The sequence below is a fragment of the Cervus canadensis genome, chromosome 1 (assembly GCF_019320065.1).
Source record: "Cervus canadensis isolate Bull #8, Minnesota chromosome 1, ASM1932006v1, whole genome shotgun sequence".
In the NCBI taxonomy this organism is placed as follows: Eukaryota; Metazoa; Chordata; class Mammalia; order Artiodactyla; family Cervidae; genus Cervus; species Cervus canadensis.
The window spans coordinates 71405772-71429894 of NC_057386.1; the positions used below are offsets into that span (position 1 = coordinate 71405772).

The 24123-nt window shown below is 46.5% G+C and overlaps 2 protein-coding genes across 11 annotated transcripts in view; one reads left to right on the forward strand and one right to left on the reverse strand.

Moving 5' to 3' along the window:
* Window positions 1–5285, forward strand: part of ZNF827 (zinc finger protein 827) — a 186520-nt gene extending 181235 nt beyond the window's left edge. For 4 of the 9 annotated variants that reach the window (XM_043485114.1, XM_043485107.1, XM_043485124.1 and 1 more), the window contains one exon: window positions 1356–5285. In XM_043485114.1, the coding sequence (XP_043341049.1) occupies window positions 1356–2184 (829 nt within the window). In that variant the 3' untranslated portion in view covers window positions 2185–5285. The remainder of the gene's footprint in view (window positions 1–1355) is intronic. The other 5 variants (XM_043485141.1, XM_043485162.1, XM_043485156.1 and 2 more) reach the window with 5 other exon arrangements.
* Window positions 5286–7571: 2286 nt separating this feature from the next.
* C1H4orf51 (chromosome 1 C4orf51 homolog) overlaps window positions 7572–24123 on the reverse strand; it is a 47679-nt gene continuing 31127 nt past the window's right edge. Inside the window, exons 2-3 of one of the 2 annotated variants that reach the window (XR_006273150.1) lie at window positions 12617–12732; window positions 7572–7782 (exon numbers count right to left, since the gene is read on the reverse strand). The gene's annotated coding sequence lies outside the window, so the exon portion shown is untranslated. The remainder of the gene's footprint in view (window positions 7783–12616; window positions 12733–24123) is intronic. The other variant, XM_043487806.1, reaches the window with a different exon arrangement.

The window sequence follows — 24123 nt, forward strand, 5'->3', positions numbered from 1 at the left end:
GCACTGGGTGTGTTGGGCTCTGCTGAAATCCTCTCCAAACCCTCCGGGGACAGTTCACTCCCGGGCCCTGCCCTTGCAGGCGCCAGTCCAGAGCCGAGGCAGCCACTTTTGCATTTGCATCCTCTTGGTAAAGAGAGCATACACGCTACAGCCATCATACCAACCACCGACTCGAGCCCGGCAGCTTCTACAGAGCGACGCTCAGCAACCTCTGTGAACCTGCCCCTCCCTTGCCCTCCATGCCCCTCTGGACAGCCAGGGGGCCCGGGGGCAGCGTAGCTTCACTGCCTAGGATGGAGAGGCCCAGACTTTGTCCCGGGGCACAGCCCGCCCATCAGGTGACGGAGCTGGGCCTGCAATCGGCCCTGCTAGAATCTGCCTAAACGACTTGTAGAGACCAGTCCAGTAAGGAATCCGTGCCCACTATGGGCTTCTCTACCGAGCACTGCAGAGAATGCAGAAGGAAGGGGAGTCCTGCCCGCTGAGAGCTTATGATCCCTTTGGATGACTATTATTTCCATGATGTAATAACATTAATCATTAATAATGCATTAATGATGTCTTCAAGATCCAGATAGCAGCTGTCTCCCTCGCCCTGATCCCTCATTCCTAGACAGGCGGGTGGGTGGGTCTCCTTCTCCTGAGCCCCAGTGATGCTTCTCACCTCCCCTCCCTGGTGGAGAGAAACCCAGTGCTGTAGGAGAGACAGGTTTTAGGAGTCCAGATCTCTGTATCTACAGCACACTTGCTCCCACACGCAGACACACACACACACAGGCCTTCTCAATCCTAACCACCCTTTAATCAGCACGATTCTGACCCCTACGACTCTCTGCTGGAGGTAGCTCTCCCCTATAAGCTGTTCTTCAAAACTCTGAGCCTTTCTGCGTGTGCTTGATGTGGTGCATGAAAAGTCGATTCTTTGTGTTGCTCCCATCTAGAGGGGAGGTCTTGAGGGTGAGCCCTCGGCCGCAGCTGGTGGGAGGCGGGGAGGGCTCCGAGGGGCCGGGCGGGGGGTCCTGGAGGGGAGAACAGCTTAGCTGGGCGCCCCCCTCCAACCCGGCACTGGCTCTGCTCCCCTTCCTGGGGGCTGGCATCCGCAGGTGCAGCCAGGAGACCCCCCCACCCCACCCCGCACCCCCCGAGCAGGCTAAGGGATGGCTCTGTCTGCAGCAGAGCCACCGAGGGTCCCCAGGAGGTGGCAGGGCCAGGTTGGGCAGGGGGCAGGTCGGGTCTCGGAGCCGGGAGGGCGGCCGAGGGCAGGCTGGCGAGGCGGGGATCAGCCGGGGAGGGTACCTCCCGGACCCCGCGGGGCTGACCCTCTCCCGTACTTGCTTCCCCCCCTCCCCCGGCAGGTGCCCATTCTGCATTTATTCCACCAACCGCCCTGCCGCCATGGAGTGCCACGTGAAGACCCACTACAAGATGGAGTACAAGTGCCGGATCTGCCAGACGGTGAAGGCCAACCAGCTGGAGCTGGAGACGCACACCCGCGCGCATCGCCTGGGCAACCACTACAAGTGCGACCAGTGCGGCTACCTGTCCAAGACCGCCAACAAGCTCATCGAGCACGTGCGCGTGCACACCGGGGAGCGGCCCTTCCACTGTGACCAGTGCAGCTACAGCTGCAAACGCAAGGACAATCTCAACCTGCACAAGAAGCTGAAGCACGCCCCGCGCCAGACCTTCAGCTGCGAAGAGTGCCTGTTCAAGACCACTCATCCCTTCGTCTTCAGCCGCCACGTCAAGAAGCATCAGAGCGCGGACAGCCCCGAGGAGGACAAGAAGGGCCCGGGCCCGGCCTCCCAGGAAGCCGGCGGCCCCGGGGCCCCGCTGCTGGTGGTTGGGAGCGCCCGCCACCTGCTGTCTCCGCTGTCGGTCATGTCCGCCTCGCAGGCCCTGCAGACCGTGGCCCTGTCGGCCGCCCACGGCGGAGGCGGCGGCGGCTCCGAGCCCAACCTGGCACTCAAGGCCATGCCCTTGAACGGCTCCCCTCTGCGCTTTGACAAGTACCGGAACTCGGACTTCGCCCATCTCATTCCCTTGACGATGTTATACCCTAAGAACCAGTTGGATCTCACATTCCACCCTCCCCGACCTCAGACTGCGCCGCCCAGCATCCCCTCGCCCAAACACTCCTTCCTCGCCTATCTGGGACTGAGAGAGAGAGCCGAGACTGTCTGAGGGCAGCCGGGCTCCGTACCAAAAACCAAGAGACAGAGACAAACAAAAACAGACAAAACCCATGAAACTTAAAACACAACCCCAGCAGGTGTACATTGCTGCAAAAACCTACAGACCCGCCCGGGTCTGAACCACCTGTACTGTATATCTTTAGTAAGGAATAGAGAATTGGCTCTGTGTGTATACCTATTGCATTGACCTGAAAGCTGCTTTATCCAATCTTCAGAGAGGTGACCTACTACATCGTCTACCTTCAGAGGCATGCCTCCCCAGCCACCCACTCCCACTCTCGGCCCTTCTCCTTACTTTGAAAGGAAACCTGTCTTGTTAAACCCTAAAGAGAGTGTCCTTAATAGCAGTCAGCACTTGTAAGCTTCCATACCGGTGCATTTTGTTTTCTGTTGGGCGAATGGGGCATGTGGGCGTTTGTGGATTCGGAAAAAGACAGCCGTGTGTCGCGTGCCATGACATTTGCACCTTCTTTGTACTGGCTTCTTTCACAGCGATGAACGTTGTTTGCCCTCCTGGGTGGTTCATGCGCTGCAGTCGCTCCCGGAGCTCCTTCATCACCTTTCCCCTCTCTATTTTGTGGCTGCAGAGTGGTAGGGCCTGGTGCTTACTCGATGAAGGAATGGTAGACAGCTCAGTGCTGCCTGCGATTTCGCCAGAGTCCTGGAGATCTTGTGCTCGCATCTCTGGTTATGAAGAGAGCAATCGAGAGCCCCTACCTGGAAGAAATAGCTTGCAGCACTGCAGCCAACATCACAAAACTCAAGTGTGATTTGTGTGTGTGCCCATACGTATACAATGTGTATGGTACACACACAGTGCATCATTTTTTAAGGGCAGATTAAATATATATATATGTGTGATGTATTAAGTCAGTGGTTACCATTTGTTTGCAGGAAAAGAAAAAAAAAATGTATGAGTGAAAATTTTTATGGTTGATAAATCCAGCCAAGGAGATTAAAAGGGGTTTGGATAGATTCTGGGTATAAATGCTCAGACTAAAAAAAAAAAAAAAGAAACGGCAGTTTTGCACAGTGCTTTGGTCTTGCACTAGTTTTTGTTTCTCATCTGCAAAAAAAGTAAACTAAAAGGAAGAAAATGTACCTTTTTTATGGAATGAGTAGACTGTATGTTTGAAACTTCTGTCATAACCTCTTTGACATATAACAACCCAACAAAAAGGTGCTGTTTAGTCCTACCATTCAGTTTATGCCCCTGAGACGTTTCCATTGTGTTTGCAAATTGTCTGGCTATAGCGGTGTTCTCCATGTTATTAGTAATTCTGTATTCCATTTTGTTAACGCCTGGTAGATATAACCTGCTAGGAGGCTAACTTTATACTTATTTAAAGCTCTTCTTTTGTGGTCATTAAAATGGCAACTTATGTGCAGCACTTTATTGCAGCAAGAAGCAGGTGTGGATTGGTTGTACAACCCCTCACTATTCTTAAAAAGTCAGGGGTGATGTAAAAAGAAGGAAAGAATCTTTGGCGAAACATGTTAATGGCTTGTATTTTTAAGACAACAGAATTTCCAGTATGAAACAGGCTAAAAGAGCAGGAAGAAATGTGCTTTGTATGATAATGGGAAGTTTGGAATATAAAAGTTTATATATTATTTATCTGTTGAAGAACCGGTGTACAGGAGGAATGCTTTCTTACTGCATTGCTGTTTTCCATCATGTGTTACCCTAGAGGTGGGGATTTTTTTTTTTCCCCCATCTGTTTCATCCGGAGGGAAATAAAAGCATCCGGAATTTTCTTCCTCTAGTGGGTTTGCTTCACCGAAAGCTCCCCCTTGTACAGTTCTACAGGAAGCCGGAAGTCTGTACCTCTGTCCACACCACGGTCCTGCCCACACCCACCCTTCCTCCCCCAGACCCAGCAGGTATGCTGCGCTTCCCTTGCCAGTCATCCAGCCCTGGCAAACCTGTTTACACTACGGAGTTGTCCCCGGGGGGCAGGGAGGCTGAGCCAGCGAGGGCGGGAAGCTCCCGCACCCTGGGTCCCTCTCCAGCAGAGATGTCTGTTCCTGGCCACGTTTGACATGTCACACACTGTCGCCTCGGCCAGACATGGCATACAGTGCCTCGGGCAAAGGCGCTATAGACAGGTATGGGCAACACACTCCAAGAATACTGGGCTTGTGGGTGGGTTGGTGTTTTTTTCAAGTCACGTCTTTACCCCCATGTAATGGAGAATGTGCCACTTGGCTAATCACGTGCTTTTCACAATTACAAGTTCAGTGATGACAGAAGGGAGGGCCATGGGGACCCACAGAGGCTGGCAGGAGGGCGAGCCCCACGTGAGCCACGGCAGGTTAAAAACCTGAAGGGTGGCCCTGACGGGACAGCGGACTTCACAGCGTGCCACTTGTGCAATACGAGGTCCTAGGGTAAAACTTTCAAGATCAAGAGGGGTGTTGGAAGGAGACAGTTACCGCTCAGATGTGTGCCACTGAACTTGTATTTGAATGACTTAGTGATGCTTAATGTAATTGGGCAACTTTTTTAGCACTTTGGAAAGAGTCATCAATCTTTCTGGTAAATTATAAAAGTTTTCTGAGTGAGAAAAGGTGTGTTTGGAGTTTGTTTGACTTTTTATATTATTATTATTGTTATTAATAAAGAAAAATCTACAGCATTTTTCAGATTCCACTGAGGTAATACATACCCCTGAATTTGGTTTGCAGTTTGATACTCAGGGAAGGATGTATTCCATAGATATCCTTTCCGCGTAAAACACTAATGTCTTTGAGATAGTCACCTGCCAACTAACTTTGATTCTGTTTTCACTATGCATTCTTCAATGAAAGCTAGCTTATTTTTCCATATAGTGATACAGTTAGAGTTCTCTGCACTTTCTTCTCTCCTTTTTTTAACTCCTCGTATTATGTTCAGATGATCATACTGTCAAGGTTTATGTACATTACTGAAAATTTGTATTGTATAAAGCTTTTTGCATTACAAGGCTGTACAGGGTCATTTTGACAGTAACTGGTATATTCCTTTGCATCTTATGTTGCATTGCCAATTTCTAGTGTATCCAGTTTGGAAGTATAATATACTCTAATTAAAAAAAAAGGTTGGCTATACTTTTGTTTCTTTTTCTTTCTTGGGTGCCATTCTTGGCTACTTGTTAATCTGAGTTTTGTCTTGCTGTGTTCTGATATTCGAATTTCAGTGTATTTTAGGTAAGTTTAGTCGCCAAGTCACGTGTGACTCTTTGCGACCCCGTGGACTGTAGCCCACCAGGCTCCTCTGTCCATGAATTCTCCAGGCAAGAATACTGGAGTGTGTTGCCATTCCTTTCTCCAGGGGATCTTCCCAACCCAGGGATTGAACTCAGATCTCCTATACTACAGGCAGATTCTTTACTGTCTGAGCCACCAGGAAAGCCCTGGAAGTGCTCACTGCTAGTTACAACTATTGCAAAATGCAAGTTTTAAACAGCCAAGGTTCTAATGCAAACTGCTATTATGTAAATCACTCAAGGCCATTGGTATTGAGACCATCTCATCCATCAGTGCAGCTGCAAGCCGGCTCCTTCCAGAAAACACTTAGTGACTTTGGAAAGTGTACACCAGCCTTACCCTCTCCTGCTTCACAGCATCTTATTGACCCCATGGCCAAAGAGGGGACTACAGATTGTTTGTCTTAATGAAGTCTAGCAACTATAAGAACTGTAATTAAAGTGGTATGTTTTATAAGCTAAATAATAATCTATCCACATGCAAGTACTAGTTCCCCATTCAAAGGAAGGTACTGGAGAAAGAAACTGAGGCCCAAAGAGAGAGAGAGCAAGCGAGAGTGACAGCAAGCAAGCAAGCACACTGATAAATGCAAACAATGTTTTAAAACCCCATTTTAAAGTTCTGTTAGAGCTTCCCCGTGAATCTGTGATGGTCGATGAAAAATACAAGGCAGCAGAAGAATTTGCTGGTTCACAACTTGCTTATTAACATCCTTTACTTGCAAGAAATTACAAACTGCTTCACTTTAACATTTAAAAGATGAAATTGACTTTTTATAAAATGAGATAATGTAGGAGAAGCCACTTTGAAAATGGCCAATCATTAATCAGACACTATACTCCCCTTCATGTTTTCATCCAGTAACTGTCTTAGGTGACTGAATAATCTTCTCTCCCTTGATTCAAATACTCAGTTGTGTTGGGGGATGGTTGGTGTTTATTGAAAACATTAAAATAAGTCAGACTTCTCCGCTTTTTGCTAGCACCACAGGCAGACATGACATCTCATTTTGTGTATGTATTTTTTTCCCTTAGATTTCACATCTACCTCACATTTTCCCTTCGGTTGAGAAAAGCCAGAAATAGAAAGAAAATAATCATCAGTTTGGTAATTGTTTCCCCTGCTAATGAGCTTTCAGTAATGTTGAAAAGCGGATGGGATGGGAGCCATCCAGGACAGGACAGGCCTCATCCTCTTCCATCCTCATTTACTCAGATCCATGCTCAGGGACCCGGCACCTCCACCCAGCTATGTGGCCCCTGTTGGGATTTCATCCAACATCATACATCCTTTTACTACTGTCATGTTAAATAGACTGTACGCTAAGACTCAAGGCCATGTTTTCTATAGTGTGTCTACAGCTGACTGGTCCCGTATGGTGGACACCAGAAACTGTCCTTGACCATTTCAGAGAGCCACAGGGCAGGTCATGGGAACAAGGAGAGATGTCAAGGCTGATGACCACTGGTACCTCCATACCCACCGTCAGAAGCGTCACATGAGAGCCCCTTGCTGCCAAAGGTCACAGGGGGCTCGTGAAGGATTTGCAGCCGAAGGCACATCTCCTTAGTGGCCCAAACACACAATCAAGTCACCTCAGTGCTTTCAATCCTTAGGGGTAACTCATAGAAGGGGAGGGAGCAGTGGGAGGGGACAGCAGCTGGGTGATTTCATCTGTTCGAAGTGGTTCATAAGCAGCCCTGGGGCGCATACAAAATAAACATAACTTCATCAGCTTTTTCATTCGTGCATGCCAAGTTGCTTCAGTCATGTCCGATTCTGTGACCCCCATGGACTATAGCCTGCCAGGTTCCTCTGTCCATGGGATTTTCCAGGCAAGAATACTGGAGTGGGTTGCCATGTCCTCCCCCAGGGGATCTTCCCAACCCAGGGATGGAAACCACATCTCCTGCCTCGGCAGGCAGATTCTTTACTACCAGCACCACCTGAAAAGCCCACTAAGAGAAGGTAAAACTGGAATCCTTCCCAACAGTGCCTTAGGACCTGTGAGCAAAAAATCATAGGAATACTCTTGGGATTCAGACTGCATTCCAAGGTGTTACCGACCTCAGATGTTCAAGAGACCCCAGCAACACTCTTACATATAGGGCTCTCAGAACAGAAGAATCCCACACAAAATGAGGTTTATTTTGCAAGTAATTACAATTCACTAAGAAAGCAAATGCCCATAATGCTGACCCCGGGGTAAATAAAGTGTGGCTCTGTGGACTAAGGGGCCCATTCTTCTGTCCAAGGTCTGAATGGTCTGAGGTTATCCATCAGGGCCTCTTCTTTATGAGTTAGCTGTTCTCCCATCCATAATTCTTGCCAGCTGGATCTGTAAAATAGGAAAATGTAAATCCTGCTTATGTTGGTAGGAGCTGCAAAGGAGAAAGGAAAAGTCAATTGCTATATTGCATTGGAATTCTTTTCTGATGGAGTGAAGGTAAGTGTAAGTTAATTCGTTTTCAACAGAGTTATAGAACTTGAGCAGAGAATTTATCCCAGTTCATACGTCAATTATTTTCGCCTACACCAGTCCCTAGAGGTAGCCTTCCAGCCTCTTTAGTGAGAATGTCTGGATGACAGAGAAGGTTTTCCAACCATGAAACACATTCCCGTGGAGTTAGATCACCTGAATTTGAAGTCTGATTAGGAAGCACCTTATAAAAAGGAAGATTGAACTAGATGGTCTCTAAGATCCCTTCCCACCCTAACAGATAACATGTATGATGATTCCATGACTCTTTCTGAACAAGCAAAAGTCAATCTGAAGCAAAAGTGGTCACCAAGCAGAATCCTCGCAAGGCAGTTATAGCAAAAATGGCACCTCAACATTTTCAAGCCACAAGAGACTTAAGGGAGAAAACAATGCCTAAAAATATTTTTTTTGCCCACTTCAGAATTAGGGAGATCTAAAATGTGTGTCTTCTGATTAAACATTAAGCATCATGCTTGGATTGTTTGCAGTCATCTTGAGGGTGGCTCGGGCTTCCCAGGTGGCTCAGATGGTAAAGAGTTTGCCTGCCAAGCAGGAAAGGTGGGTTCGATCACTGGGTTGGGACGACCCCTTGGAGAAAGAAATGGCAACCCACTCCAGTATTCTTGCCTGGAAACTCCCAAGGACAGAGGGGCTTGGTGGACTGCAATCCATGGGGTCGCAGAGTCAGACACAACTTAGCAATTAAACACCACCACCAAAAAAAAAAAAAAAAGCTTCACCTAAGTATGGGTACTTAATCTGCTTAGATGAGTTGGGGGTAGCCAGGTGCGATGGAAAGGTTTTGCCTTGGCCATCATCATCTCTCTAATCCACCCCCTCCTTTTCCCACCACTTGCTTCCAACCTCCACCAGGTGAAAGCTCTCTGCCAACCAGGTGTCAGGTGTTTTCTGGAGAAGAGCAAATGCTTTTCTTTTAATAGATAATGAAAGGCACTTTAGTTTTATCATAAAGAATATATTGTTCTCATTTTGCCACTTGTTCAGAAAGACTCTGGACCCAAGTACTCTAAGCACATTATCAATGCTTACAGGCACTTTCATTGGATGGAAAGACTGCACGTGCTTTCCAGAGACACAGGAAAATTACTGACCTATGCCCCTCATCAGACAAGTAAGACCAAGAGCAAACACCGGGCTAGAACCAGGGACATTTATCTAGCCATCCTTCAGCCTGAATTCCAGAACAATGTCTCTCCAGTCTCAAAGATTTCTAGATAGGAAATGTCATCACCTGGCTTTAGAGTTCTTTTATTTTTAATTGCAATTTCTAATTAGTGGTCCACAGACTTCTCAGTGTGTATTTCAGAGGACAATCACACCGCCTCATTCCCTTATGCCCCTCTTCAAATAGAAGGTCTGTTAGAACATTCTCCACACAATGAGTTTGATCAACATTTATAGTCTGCCCCCTTCTTTTTTTAGGGGCTTCCCTGGTGGCTCAGAGGTTAAAGCATCTGCCTGCAATGTGGGAGACCCAGGTTCGATCCCTGGGTCAGGAAGATCCCCTGAAGAAGAAAATGGCAACCCACTCCAGTATTCTTGCCTGGAGAATCCCATGGAGAGAGGAGCCTGGTAGGCTACAGTCCACCGGGTTGCAAAGAGTTGGACACGACTGAGCAACTTCACTTTCACTTTCCCTTCTTTTATCTTGGTATTTTCCGGGTTCCCCTAAAAAAGTGAACGATGAGATTTATTTTTGGAAGTAATTCCAGAAACAAAAGTGGGAAACTAGAAAGAGTGAAGCTGATAAGAGGGGAGAGCCAATCCCAGGGCGCTTTGGCAAGATAGTTACTGCAGTGAGCAACTGGATTCAGTCACCGTGGGAACCTCCTGAGGAGCCGTGTAAAAGTGTCTCCGGATTGACAAGTCACATGAGAGAAGGCAGAAGGGGCCAGAGTGGCCGCAGTCTGTGTCAGTTCCCTCGCACTTCCAGCTTTGCCCGTGATTTGGAATGACTGAGAAGTTCCCCACAGCCAGCCACAGAGGCGGCAAAGAAGCCACTGGTGCAGAATGTAAGAGATTGTTGGAGAGGTGCTGTCAGCCACACCTGACCGTTACTGCAGCAAAGGCTGGAAAAAAGCAGATAAGTCTGTGAGAGGCAGAGCCATAGGTATCTGATAAGATAGTCATATTTGGCATAAACGTTGACATCCCTTTATTAGCCTCTAAACCAATGTTGGCTGTACATCCAACCTATTCGGTTAGCTTGTTGACCTTCTCCTTTCCCCCACTGGGAGCTGGGAAGAACTAAGACAGTGTTGGCTTGTGGTGTTTCGGAAGGAAAGAGGTGGGCCTGAGAAGCAGGTATTAATAAAGGCTCTCCCACCTGTATATCCAGAGAGAAACTATAAAGTCTCTTTAGAGCCCTCCCTCCTCTGGATTCCCCTTTTGATTTCTCTAATGAGACTGAGTCCTTCTGGGACTTGACTGAGAGGAAGTTGCTTGACAGGGACGTGGGCTGTCCCCCACCTCAGCCTCCTGGACTGGGAAAGCCACTTGAGAGCCACATAAAGCAGCCACGCCTCAGGCTTCGCGGCCAGCCTCAAGCCCAAGCAAAAAGCATCCTGGTGGCTCTCACAGGTCCTAACTGATCACGAATGCTGGTCCAACGAAGGGGCTGGCAGCCAGAACTCATCTGAGAATAAAAGCGCTGCATTCACCTGGCGTTTTCTTTATACATGAACCTCCCAGAGGAACGAACGTGGGGCTGAGCAGGGAGGTATCTGCTCTCGTGGAAAATAGCTAATTGAAAACTTCTGTAAAGATTTACTTATTTATTTCAGCTCCTGGCTGCCCACGGCCTTCTCCACTGTGAAGGAGGGGCTGCTCCTCCTTGCGGTGTGTGGGCTTCTCTTACTGCGGCGCGTGGGCTCTGGGCGCGCCGGCTGCAGGAGCCGCAGTGTGTGGGTTCCGAGTCTTGCTCCACGGTCGTGTGGGATCTTCCTGGACCAGGGGTCGAACCAGTGTCCCTTAAACTGCAAGGTGCATTCTTAACCACTGGACTACCAGGGAAGCCCCAATTGAAAATTGAAATGTTCAAGGTATTTCATCTTTTTTTTTTTCCACCTGTTACCCACAGTTGGGCTTTATCTGGTGGCTCAGCAGTAAAGAACCTGCCTGCCAATGCAGGATCCCCTGGAGAAGGAAATGGCAACCCACTCCAGTATTCTTGCCTGCAGAATCCCTTGAACAGAGGAGCCTGGTGGGCCACAGTCCATGGGGTTGCCAAAGAGTCAGACACGACCGAGACAAACCACCACCAAGAACCCACAGCTGGCGGTCCTTTTACTAAGACTGGGCTAAGCGTGGTTACACAGAGCATGCGCAGACAGCACGCACAGCGTACAGTGCAGATACAAACATAATAGACTTGCATTTGTGTGAGAGCAGCCAGAGGGAAGACCATTTTATTCTGGGATTCACACTATTAAAAGATAATATTTTTCATTCTTCCTTTGTGCTGCTAAAAATAAATACAGGCTAATGAAAGAGTATCATGTGAAAAGAATAATTAAGGGTCGAAGAAATCTTATTAATAAAATACTTTCTTGCCTATCTTTTCTACAATTAAATAAATGGGCATAGCAATGGGTCATCATCATACTATTGGTCAAGGTCCCATCTCTTTAACAGCATCAGACAAAGACACAGCAGCCATCACCAAATATGCAAGGGTTTTGGTTACACGACGAGGCTATATGTCTTTTTAAATGGGCAGAATAAAAATTCCCTGTTGATGAAGGGACGTTATAATTTGACCTGTCTGCCCATAAGGTAGGCTAAATTGTGTTCACCCAGGATTTTGTGGGGCTTCCCTGGTGGCTCAGATGGTAAAGAATCTGCCTGCAATGCAGGAGACCTGGGTTTGATCCTTAGGTTTGGGAAGATCCCCTGGAGAAGGGAATGGCAACCCACTCCAGTATTCTCGCTTGGAAAACCCCATGGACAGAGTAGCCTGGCAGACTACAGTCCATGGGGTCACAAAGAGTTGGACACGACTCAGGGACTAACATTTTCACAATGATTTGGCTCATGGGATCCTGTCTTTATATGTGAACCCCTCACATTACCCATAATCCACTGCCTCCCTCATTATTATCCTCTGCACCTGTTCTCCACAACCCAGAGTTTCCATCCCCGTCGCCAGGTTCTAAAGCAAGCCTACACAACCCATCACTTCTTCCCCCACACCCCAGAGTCCACTTCCACTCTAACCTTGACCAATTTCTCGCTTTTCTTTCATTATTTAGTGAGCAATCGATACGTGGACAGTCAAGTGCTGGCAGCTGGGAAGAAACAGAGATAAATGAGACACAGTCCCTAAATTTAGGCATTTGCTGGGCTGTGCTGGGCTCAGTCACTAAGCCATGTCCGACTCTTCTGCAACCCTATGTAGCCCGCCAGGCTCCTCTGTCCATGCGATTCTCCAGGCAAGAATACTGGAGGGGGTTGCCATTTCCTCCTCCCGGGGATCTTCCTGACCCAGGGATGGAACCCACATCTCCTGCATTGCAGGCAGATTCTTTACCACTGAGCCACCTGGGAAGCCCTTTTCAAAGTGTTTGCCAACCCACAGAAGAAACGCACACTTGAGCAAATGCACTATAATAGCAGGAAAAAAATACGCATGTATTGCTATAGAAATATTGAATAAAGAGCGACTACTTACCACCAGGGTGACAGGAGGCTTTCTGGGGAATGGAGAAAGCCAACTGCAGTCTCAAGACTGAGTAGGATTCTCCGAGGCGGGAAGAGTGGGGAGGGCATTCCAGATTGAGAGAACAGCTTGAGGAAAAGCAAGAAGGTGAGAAACTGCATGGTGGGTTCTGTTGTGCTAGAAGATGATAATGAAACCAAACAAAGCCAGCTTGTGTAGGGCTCTGAATCCCTTGTTAAGGAGTCTGAACATCTAAATGACTCTCTAGTTAACAAGAACTAAGAAAAAAAAATTGAGAAGGAGAATGGCAGGATCTGACCTGTATTTTAGGAAGATAATTCTAGCGGTGCTACAGGGAAGGAGGACAAAACGGGCAGAGAGACATGGTTGGTTCAGATATGCTAAACTGGAACCACCGTCTTCTCCCTGAGATGTGCCACCTAACCGCGTGCTCTTTAGACGGGGGGTCCCCAACCTCTGCGATCTAATGCCTGATGATCCACGGTGGAGCTGCTGTCATAATAATAGAAGTAAAGTGCACAACAAATGTAATGTGCTTGAATCTTCCTCAAACCACCCCCCCCGCCCCCAGTCAGTGGAAAAACTGTCTTCCACAAAACCAGTCCTTGGTGCCAAAAAGGTTGAGGACCACTGCTCTAGATCAATAAGGGACATCCACCCTCCAAGTTACCTGAGCTACAGGGGTCAACTTTGCCCCTTCTATCTCTCCTCTTCCTTTCTCTTGTTCCCTTTCTTTGGACAGCTAATGCATCAAAGTCCTGTTCATTTTATCTGCCAAGTATTTTATAAATCTCTCCTGCCTTTCCCCTCTTAACATCTGGGTGCAGGGCCTCGGCATCCTTGCCTAGGGTCCAGAAGTAATTTCCTCTCTGAGTAGGTCATTCCTGGGTCATAAAGGTTGTGGAAAATGTTATTATTCTAGAGCTCAGACAAAGCTCATGATCAGGCTTGTGGGCCCAAAGGTGGTTTTTGGAGCCAGTGGGGCAGGTGATAACACCATGGCAGCAAGAGCAACAGTAGCAAACGCACCAAAGACAGAACCTTGGGAGATGCCAGCTTCCCAGGGGAAGGAGGGGGAGGCAACACGGGAGACCAAAGAGCGACAATCAGAGAAGTCACGGCAGAGCACAGTGCTTTCAGGGGAGCTGTGGTGAGAGGGCCCTCTAAGTGAAATCCCTAAGGAAGAGGAGGTTGAGGTTGAATCCCACAGCCTTGACCAATGATCTCCAGCCCTTGGTGATTTTTCAGGATACAGTGTTAGTGACAGGTTAGGGGTGGAAACCAAATTGCCACATGTTCCAGAATGAATTGCTGGTAAGCAGCTGGTGACAAGGAGAAGAGTCTGCCCTTGTATCAGGTTTGGTTGTTATTTTTTAGTCACCGAGTTGGGTCCAACTCTTTGCAACTCCATGGACTATAGCCCACCAGATGCCTCTGTCCACGGGGTTTCCCAGGCAAGAATACTGGAGTGAGTGGCTACTTCCTTCTCCAGGGATCTTCCCGACCCAGAGATTGAACCTGCATCTCCTGCATTGGCAGGTGAGTTCTTTACCACTGAGCCATCAGGGAAGCCCTATTAAGTTTGATAGTGAAAGAAAAAAATCACATGTGCCTCATACTTGCCCAAAGATACTGAACCCTCCCTTCCCTCTCGGGGAGCCCTAACCTCTCCTGACCCCCACTTCACAGTCCTTCGAAGAAGAGAATAATCTACAATCCCAGCCACACTCCACACCAATTTTCCACATCATTTTTTGGTATAATTCATCCTTTGAAGTGCATCCGGTCTGTCTTCATGCCCTGCTCTTGCTGTCTGCCTGGACAAGTTTCTGTCAGTCAAAGACATCCACAGGAAATGGACTGCGTGGGTAAAATTCAGTAGTGCTTCTAAATACAACTTCCCTCTAGCTCAGACGGTAAAGAATCTGCCTGCAAAGCAGAAGCCAGGTTCGATCCCTGGGTTGGTAAGGTCCTCTGGAGAAGGGAATGGCAACCCACTCCAGTATTCTTGCCTGGAGAATCCCATGGACAGAGGAGCCTGGTGGGCTACAGCCCATAGGGTCGCAAAGAGTCAGACATGACCGAGTGACCAAATACACATAGCACATTAAATTACAAGAGTCTGGAGAATTGAAAAAAAAAATAGTCAAAGAATGGAAAGTCATTCCTGCTCCCACCTTTCCACTATGCCCAGACTGATAAGATAAGGACTCCAGAGTGAAAAGTTACAGGGTTAGAAGGTAATATGATAGGTTTCTTAAAAAACTTGACGGAGGGACTTCCCTGGGGGTCTAGTGGTTAAGACTCTGTACATCCGCTGCAGGAGGTACAGGTTCGATTCTTGGTTGGGTAATGAAGGTCCCTCGGGCTACATGGTGCGGTCAAAAATTTTTTTAAATTAAAAAAAACAACAACAACAAGCCAATACAACACTGTAAAACAATTATCCTCCAATTAAAAATGAATAAATAAAATAAATTTTGTTGTGTTCAGTCCCTCAGTCCTGTCTGACTCTTTGTGACCCCATGGACTGCAGCACTCCAGGCTTCCCTGTTCTTCACCATCTCCTGGAGTTTGCTCTAACTCATGTCCACTGAGTTGGTGATGCCATCCAACCATCTCATCCTCTGTCATCCCCTTCTCCTCCTGCCTTCAATCTTTCCCAGCATCAGGGTCTTTTCCAAGGAGTCAGCTCTTATATCAGGTGGCCAAAGTACTGGAGCTTCAGCTTCAGCTTCAGTCCTTCCAGTGAATATTCAGAGTTGATTTCCTTTAGGACAGACTGGTTTGGTCTCCTTGCAGTCCAAGGGACTAACTTTAATAAAACAAAACGTGATAGATATGGCCAGAGAGGACAGACTCAGTTACCAACATCCAGAATACTAGACCACGGGGGTCTAATCTTGAAACTTAAAAGAGATTGTTTATGTTGGAGGCCTGGTCTCATGCTACCCTGACTGTTGCTTTCTGATGCATTGCAAAGTCCACCTTTATATGGAGCAGTGGATCTCCAGCCCTTCTGGGCTGTACACACTCCAGTTGAGGCAAAAGAGCTATAATTTAGCGACCCTGCTCTTACCTGCTGCCACCTTGCCAACAGGAAGAAAATAACTCTCATCAGACATAATGGAAAGAAAGGTACAGGGTTTTATGAGTTGGAAATGAAATAATCTGTTTCTTATTAAATATCATGAGAAAATTATTAATTCATGCCAGAAACACAAATATAAACATTATCATATTGAAAGCGTTTCTTCTGAAGAAGACCATCTGGCAGGGCCTCACACTTTGACAAACAAGAGTGTATGTGTCACCATGGCGGGCTCTTCCATTAAAGCAGTAAATTAGAGCAAGTGAAAATGGAAGGGTTTTTAAGGGGAGTACATTATTACAGTGATGGCATCTGCCAGATACTTGTCACATGTTTCTCTGGAGGTAGGCCTGCTTTTACAAATGCTGTTCTATGAACACTTAAATTTTCCAGACAAGGGGTGGTGATTATTTCAGAATTTCTCCCTTTAAAATTAGATTCTCAGGAGTTCCTTGTTGGTTCAGTGGCTAAGACTTGAGCTCTCAATGCAGGGGGCCTGGGTTCAATCCCTGGTCAGGGAACTAGATCCCACACTCTGCAACTAAGAGTTTGCAGCTAAAGATTCTGCATGCTGCAAGTAAGACCTGGTGCAGCCAAATATATACTTTTTAAGTTATTAAAAAATAATGATAAATAAAATTGGATTCTCTTCATGGGGACCAAATTCCAGAAGCGTCTTTACCCACGAATGTATAGAGCTTTCATTGTTTAACATAAATGTTGGTGAGAAGATGAAAGAAAGTGTAGGAAATTCAGAGAGAAGACACAATTATAGAGTAACCAAAAATTGAAAATATAGTATCCTGAAAATTTAAAGCAAATGCATGGTTCTTTTTCAGTAAAGCACAGTTTTAAAAACCTCCCACTGTCATTTTTTCTTTTTTTTTTTTTTGTAGGAAGGCAGGAGAGATCTATAATTTGGAAAACATGCCCCTCCCTGGAGACAGATAGAACAGTGGTTACACAGAAAGTGGAGGAAATCTTGCACTCCAGAAAGGAAGAAATGCTGATGGCAGCTTGAAGAAACACCCGATTCCCTTGATGATCCACATGAATGGTTTTCACTGTTTGCCCTACATTCTCAGAAGACTCGGAGGGACTTCCCTAGCGGTCCAGTGGCTAAGACTCTGAGCTTCCAATGCAAAGAATGCCAGTTCGATCCCTGATCAGGGAACTAAGGTCCCATAGGGCCGCATGGCAAAAATAAATAAAAGATCATCACAGATTGCTCATTAAAAATAGAAGACTCAACATCACTCATTATCAGAGAAATGCAAATCAAAACCTCAATAAGGTAACATTACACGCCAGTCAGAATGGCTGCTATCCAAAAGTCTACAAGCAATAAATGCTGGAGAGGGTGTGGAGAAAAGGGAACCCTCTTCCACTGTTGGTGGGAATGCAAACTAGTACAGCCACTATGGAGAACAGTGTGGAGATTCCTTAAAAAACTGGAAATAGAACTGCCATATGACCCAGCAATCCCACTCCTGGGCATACACACCAAGGAAACCAGATCTGAAAGAGACACGTGCACACCAATGTTCATCGCAGCACTATTTATAATAGCCAGGACATGGAAGCAACCTAGATGCCCATCAGCAGACGAATGGATAAGAAAGCTGTGGTACATATACACCATGGTATATTACTCAGCCATTAAAAAGAATCCATTTGAATCAGTTCTAATGAGATGGATGAAACTGGAGCCCATTATACACAGTGAAGTAAGCCAGAAAGATAAAGACCAATACAGTATACTAATGAATATATATGGAATTTAAAAAGATGGTAACAATAACCCCATATGCAAAACAGAAAAAGAGACACAGATGTATAGAACAGACTTTTAGACTCTGTGGGAGAAGGCAAGGGTGGGATGTTCTGAGAGAATAGCATTGAAACACGTATACTATCAAGGGTGAAACAGATCAGCAGCCCAGGTTGGATGCATGAGACAAGTGCTCAGGGCTGGTGCACTGGGAAGACCCAGAGGGATGGGATGGGGAGGGAGGAGGGAGAGGGGATCGGGATGGAGAACACATGTAAATCCATGGCTGATTCATGTCAATGTATGGCAAAAACCACTACAATATTGTAAAGTAATTGGCCTCCAGCTAATAAAAATAAATGGAAAACATAAAAATAAAATAAAATAAAATCTGTATTATGAAAGTTTAAAAAAAAAAAGAAGACTCTGATCTTAATTTTGCTCACATCCTGTGTCTTCACTTGCTCTGAGGTCCAACTGTTGGTAACCAGTGCTATGTTGGCACCTTTCCCAAATCTCTCTCCCCATGTCACACATCAAATCCCTGGGTGGACCTAGAGAATCTCCGAAGAACAATTCCTCAGTCTTGAAGAGCAGAGGTCGGCAGAGCTGACCCTGATAGGCTTCTACCACTTGAGAATTCATTCCCACCTTGGTGCTAACCCAAGACCAGCAGGCATCTACCTCCAAAGTTCAGTCGCTATGTATGGAGTGACCTGAAAAGGGTGACACATCAAAATGGTATTCATAGGATATACTGCATTTCCCCTTACCTAGGCCAGTCTCAAATGCCAGTGAGAGTACCACTAGCGTCTGTCAACAGAGGTCCGAATCTGTCTGGGCACTGGGGCTGCATGGCTAGTGGGGCTACTCAAGCCCTGTGTGCTGTGTGCTAAGTTACTCAATCATGTCCGACTCTGTGCAACCCCATGGACAGTTGCCTGCCAGGCTCCTCTGTCTATGGGGATTCTCCAGGCCAGAATACTGGAGTGGCTTGCCATGCCCTCCTCCAAGGGATCTTCCCAACCCAGAAATCAAACCCAGGTCTCCCACATTGTGGGTGGGTGCTTTACCGCTGAGCCACCAGGGAAGCCCATGAATGCTGGAGTGGAGTAGCCTATCCCTTCTCCTTGGATCTTCCTGACCCAGGAATTGAACCAGGGTCTCCTGCATTCCCGGTGGACTCTTCACCAGCTGAGCTACCAGCGAAGTCCACTCAAGCCCTAATCACTGTTCAGTCAGGAGAGTGAGTAATTCAGTTTACAGGCTGCATATGCTTACTGTCAATTCACAGAAACCACATTAGTGTGTATATCAGAGGTGGAAGAAACAGCCCACACACAATCCAAACCTCCTAGGAGAACTTGGACCTTTAATGCTAACATCTATATTCTTCATAGTTTAAAATGTTCAGTAACCATCTTTTGTGCTGTCCAAAAGGTAAGACACACACATGATAAATAAAAATCGACCCAACGACTATGTTTATGGAAGAATAAATCCTGTTTGCATCTTCTGCTTTTGTTTGCTCAAGGATGCTCTTTTGGGTGGAGCCTTTCCCAAGTCTCCCTCCTGTACGCCACATATCAACTCCAATGGGTGACCCAAGAGAATTTATGGAATGAATTCCTCAGGCTAGAATAATAAGCTTCTATGGTGTGGGTGGGGTGGGGGTTGGCAGAGCTTCATACACCAGATCTTAAGCCAAGGGTCCTGACCTGCTATAAGCTAGGTCACTGTGCTGTCCTCTTTATCTAAATTTATGATCTACTCAGAACAGCTCACTTGGTGACAAATTAGATTACAGAAATGAGTGAACAAACTATTTGCCTACGCTTCTTATAAGCTGTTAGTCATAAAAAAAGAATATTTAGGTAGGTAGACAAAGGATGAGCAAAAGAGAGAAAGACAGTTACAGAGAAATGCAAGACTTTGAAGCATCTAATTTCATTTCCTCATTATATAAAAGAAGAGAGAGAAGGTCAGAGAGGAGAGAGACACAGAATGAAACAAAGATATTTGCTTAAAATTTTATAAAAAAAATAATTGTTTCTATAACTCAGACTAATTCAAGAGAGTCTTGTGGTTCAGTTTCAGCATCAAATCACAGAAAAAAATAGTTTCACAGAAAAAATATAATTAACAGCAATTCAAGCTTCAGCTTCTTCATAAAATACCAAAGAAGGGAGTACATTCTTGATGTATATCCAAAGATCTTAAAGACCCTCTGAGGACATTGTCCTCACCTCGCCGGCAATGAATTCTTCCAAACTTTACTCTTCTCCCTCTCTCTAGAACCCCTTAGAGTTCCCCCCATGTTCAGGCCACATGGCCCCTTTTCTCTCCCCAGAACTTTATTACATAGGTCAATATAACCTTTCTGGTTTGTTCCTCACCACCCCACATCCTAGAACTAAAGGCTTGAGCCCTCAGATTGAAAGAGCCTATTGAGAAGGATAAGCTTACAAACTAAATTAACACAGAGAGATATCATAATAAAACTCCCGAAGAATCAAGATGACAAAGACAGTCCTAAAAGAGTCTACAAAAGAATGAGTCAGATCAATCATAGAAGTTTCAAAAAAAAATAATAATAGGACAAATAGCTTTGATATGCTCAAGAAAAATAAATATGAACTTAGAGTTTCATAATAAGCCAAATTTTTAATACTAGAGAGAGATGAAAATGAAGTCTCAGACACAAAAGCCCTCAGGAAAATTTATTATACACAGGTACTTTCTGGTGGAGAGAGGAAAACCTACCAGAGGATGTACTCCAGCAAGAAGAAAAATGAACCCAAAAGGTAATCAAGGGGGCAAAGGAGAATATATTCATTTTTTTAATTTTTGTAATTAAAAAGTAATTCATTAAACGGTTGGGGAAAAAAGTTGGAAATGGAAGTTAATTCTTTACTTTTATCTCCATTCCTTTTTACCTTTGTACAACATGTCATTACAGTTTACAAAATGCTTTCAGATAAACAATCAGTAGCTGTAATCACAGGACCTACAAAAATATGTTCTAAGACCATGCTGGGACAAACAATAATTCTAATAAAGTCTGAAAATGCCCTTCCTGGGGATGGTAATGCTCTTCTTGCTGTGGAAGCTGGTTGCCTCGCACCAGTCACCGTGATGACAGTGACGGTGGCTCTGAGAAGCGGTGGTGAGTGTCAGGTTTAGCAGACTGATGGTTTTTTCTTACTCTGTCTATCAAGTTGGACTAGAGTATGGATTGGTAGGGGAGGAGCTAAAGAGAGGTAAGAACTCTAACACTGCAGGCCAGCTGAGGCTCTGAAAAGGGACTCGTTAGAAGACCAGGCTAAGAGGGTGGAGGACTAAAAGCCTCCCGCTGCCAGGATGAAGCCAGTGGGACCCACTTCATTCAAGAGGCTTGCTGATGAGAGATCTCGGGCTATGCAGAGGCTTCTGTTGAAAGGCCCGTGGTCCTACTACCTATGATGACACACACCATGAATCTAGGGCTTGGAATCTCTTGCTTGAACTTTTTGACGCCATCCCGATGTGTGCCAGAGAAAGAGAGGCTGCCAAAAAGCAAGCATTTTCCCATCTCTAAAAATAAAAGGCAGGCACCACTTCAGGCCTTGCTGCCAAGACCCAGCCCTTCCCAGGATAAACAATAGGTAGCCAAGCTGACCGGAGGCAGGCACTGGGCCCTGAAGTAAGCCTAGGTCCAGCCTGAAATGCCAAGAGCGGGCGTGTGCAGCTGTTCAGCTAGAAGCCAGAGGGGGCCCTCCCTTCTCCACAGAGGATGGAGGGCAGCTCCGATGCCCCCAGCCAGAGACCAGGTGTGGCCCACTCGAGTTACCCCAGCAACCTTGACCCAGCTGAGGTCACAGAGTTCCCACCACCCCTGCCCCCAGAGCCCTCAGGGTGCACGGTGACAGATCTGAGGGCTTGTGGGGTCTTGTCCCGAGAAAGTTGCCTGGGAAGAAAAGTTCCACCGGGATCTATCTGCATTCATTACTCGGGGCTATGGCCATCACCTGTCAAAACCCATCACGCCCCGCTGAGGGCCCTCACCTGCTGGCTGCAGGCCCCACAAGCACCCTAGGCGGGGGTGATGCTGTAATAACTCATCCTTCCCACCCTAATTGCCTCCCAACTTGTCAAATGCTTCTGCACCGCTTGTTCCAGCCCCTGCGCCTTGTCATTAGGGTTCATATCTTCCCAAGACCATAAGCTTGGCTTTTTGCTCATTTGGGGTGTTAAAAAAAGGCTAAGGGGGGGTTAGGGGAGGAGAGGGACTAAATATAGCAAATATTTGCAGGCATAATCACTCCATAAACATGCTTCAGTGGAAGGGAGTGTAGGGCCGACCCAGATGACGGATGTCATTCACCAGAGTGTCACATCATAAATAAAACTGAATGAGCCCATTCTCCCTCAGAACCAAGAGTGACGCCTGTTCACACTATAAATATTTATGTAGTCATGGTCCTTAAAAGACTTTATTTTTCCAGATAAGTAGACTTTAATGAAAAAGTTAAGCAGAGCTTTTCCTGCCATTACGGAATAGTCACTGTAGCTTTTTGACATGGTATTCCACTGGCAAGGAGAAGGAAAAAAAAAGAAAAAAAGGGGAAAATCAGGCTGCCCTCCATGAGGCTTTTGCGTGGGATCTCATTTATGCCAGTCAAGTTTCATTCTCCTGCAGAAAGTGACAGCCTTCAATAGGGTGGCCGACACCAGAGGAAGCTCTACGGGTCTCCATTGGACCCGGGGCCTATGTAATGAAATGAGCTCCGACAGACCCTTGTCACCCAAGTTCAGACCCCCTGCCCCCACTCTGCCAGGAGAGTCGGGCACCCTAGCTCTCTCAGCTCTCTCCACCTGCCCCTTAGTAACAGAAAAAATGTACACTTCAGCCCATCACTGTGCTCATTGGAGAAGAATTCTCAGGATTCCAAGATGTGTGCCTGAGTGTCTGGGGTGTTTATGTAAAGTCCACCACTGCCGCTCTTATCTGCTCTTCCTGAGCACATGAGCCAGGGCACCCCCAGAAACCCTGCCAGTCTCTGATGCACTTTTCCTGCACTCTGCACCTCACACCACTTGTCAAGGGGACCTCCCCCCGCCCCCCCACTACTGTGGGCTCCCAGCACCATCGCCACCCTCCCCTCCTCCAAGACTCTCCTGCCACCTGGAGTTCCCAAGCCATTGTCTCCAGAACAGTTCTTGCTGAGTTTCCTGTCACTTGCAGTTTACTCATCACTTCGATACACCAAAGCCCTAGCCCAAGTCCATCAAGCTGGTTCCTTTCCCAGGGGTGGCCTCCTGCTCAGGCTCCCTTCCCCTCCAAACCTCAGGGTGGCCCCTGCTATGTCAGCCTGAACTGGCCTCTTCGGGAAAATGTGATGATCCTTTGGCTCTAGTCTTGGGAAGTCTTGTTTCAGAAAGAACAAGAGTCTCTGGTTTGGGGCGGTGAGTCACAGGCAGCCTTGACCGTGCCTATCTGGGGAGGCTGAGGCTGCCATGTATGGTCCTTGCTCTGTGCCACCCACCTCTCTCTGTAAGTCGGAGCTCTTTGCCAGGACAGCCTGAGTCATAAAACTCAGCACATTCCTTAGGCGTTGGATAGTCTTTCCTTGTTATTACTTTGCTTTTGTTTTATGTAGCACCTGGTTTCATTTTAAAAATCCAAATAAAAATCTCACGGATGGGGCTCGGGTAGGCTGGGGGGTTAGGGAGGAAGAAAAAAGAGAAAGAAGGGAGTGAAGCCTAGGTTATGGGATGGAAGAAAGAGCTGGAACTCCCCAAATATGCAAGACCCAGAGCAGGACAGCAAACGGCAGGAGAGAGAAACATGGAGAATGTGTTACAATTGAACTGAATTTGATCCGTCCTTTTTCTGTCCATGATAAAGCACTTGATGTCCAAGTCTTTCCCCACATTAGGCCCCAGTTCTGAATTAGTCCTTTACTGATGAGCCATGTGGATTGTCCCTAAACCCTACACTTTGGGAATCTCCTCAATAAACTGACAGACTTATTCGTGATGAATTCTAAGGAACTTTTCAGTTACAACACTGTGAGTCTACAAACCTATCTGTTCCCTTTTTTCTTAGACCACAAACCCCAACCCCAATTAAGGGACTATTTTTCCAGAAGTGAACATTTATTTTTTTGACTTTGTCAGGGGCTGGTAGAGGAATGGGGGCCAGCAAAGGAGGTGGTGTAGACCCAGCCATATAAATGTTGCTGGTTAAAGTGAATTTCTGTGGCCAGGATAGTCTGCAAAATCATCTCTAAAACTGTTCACATCGGGTTTTTTAATTTAAAGAGTGTTATTCTAATAAGCTATGCCTGCATACAGCAAAAAAAAAAAACCCACACACACAAATACTGAAAGAACAAATAATACCTATTGACAGAGAGAATTGTATTTTCTTGGAGTAGTAAAACATTAATTAAAGCGTAAGACCAGGAGCATTAGGCAATTAGACCTTCATAAGAAATGGAGTATTTCCTGCCATATCAGTAAACAAGGAAGTAACAATCAGGGATCGCAGCCCTCCAACGTAAGCCCTGAGGGCACTCCGGAAGGAGCATACTGCGTGCAACCTGGCAGCCATTAGGCTGCAGCCACCCCCAAGGATGCTCAGGATGTAAAAAA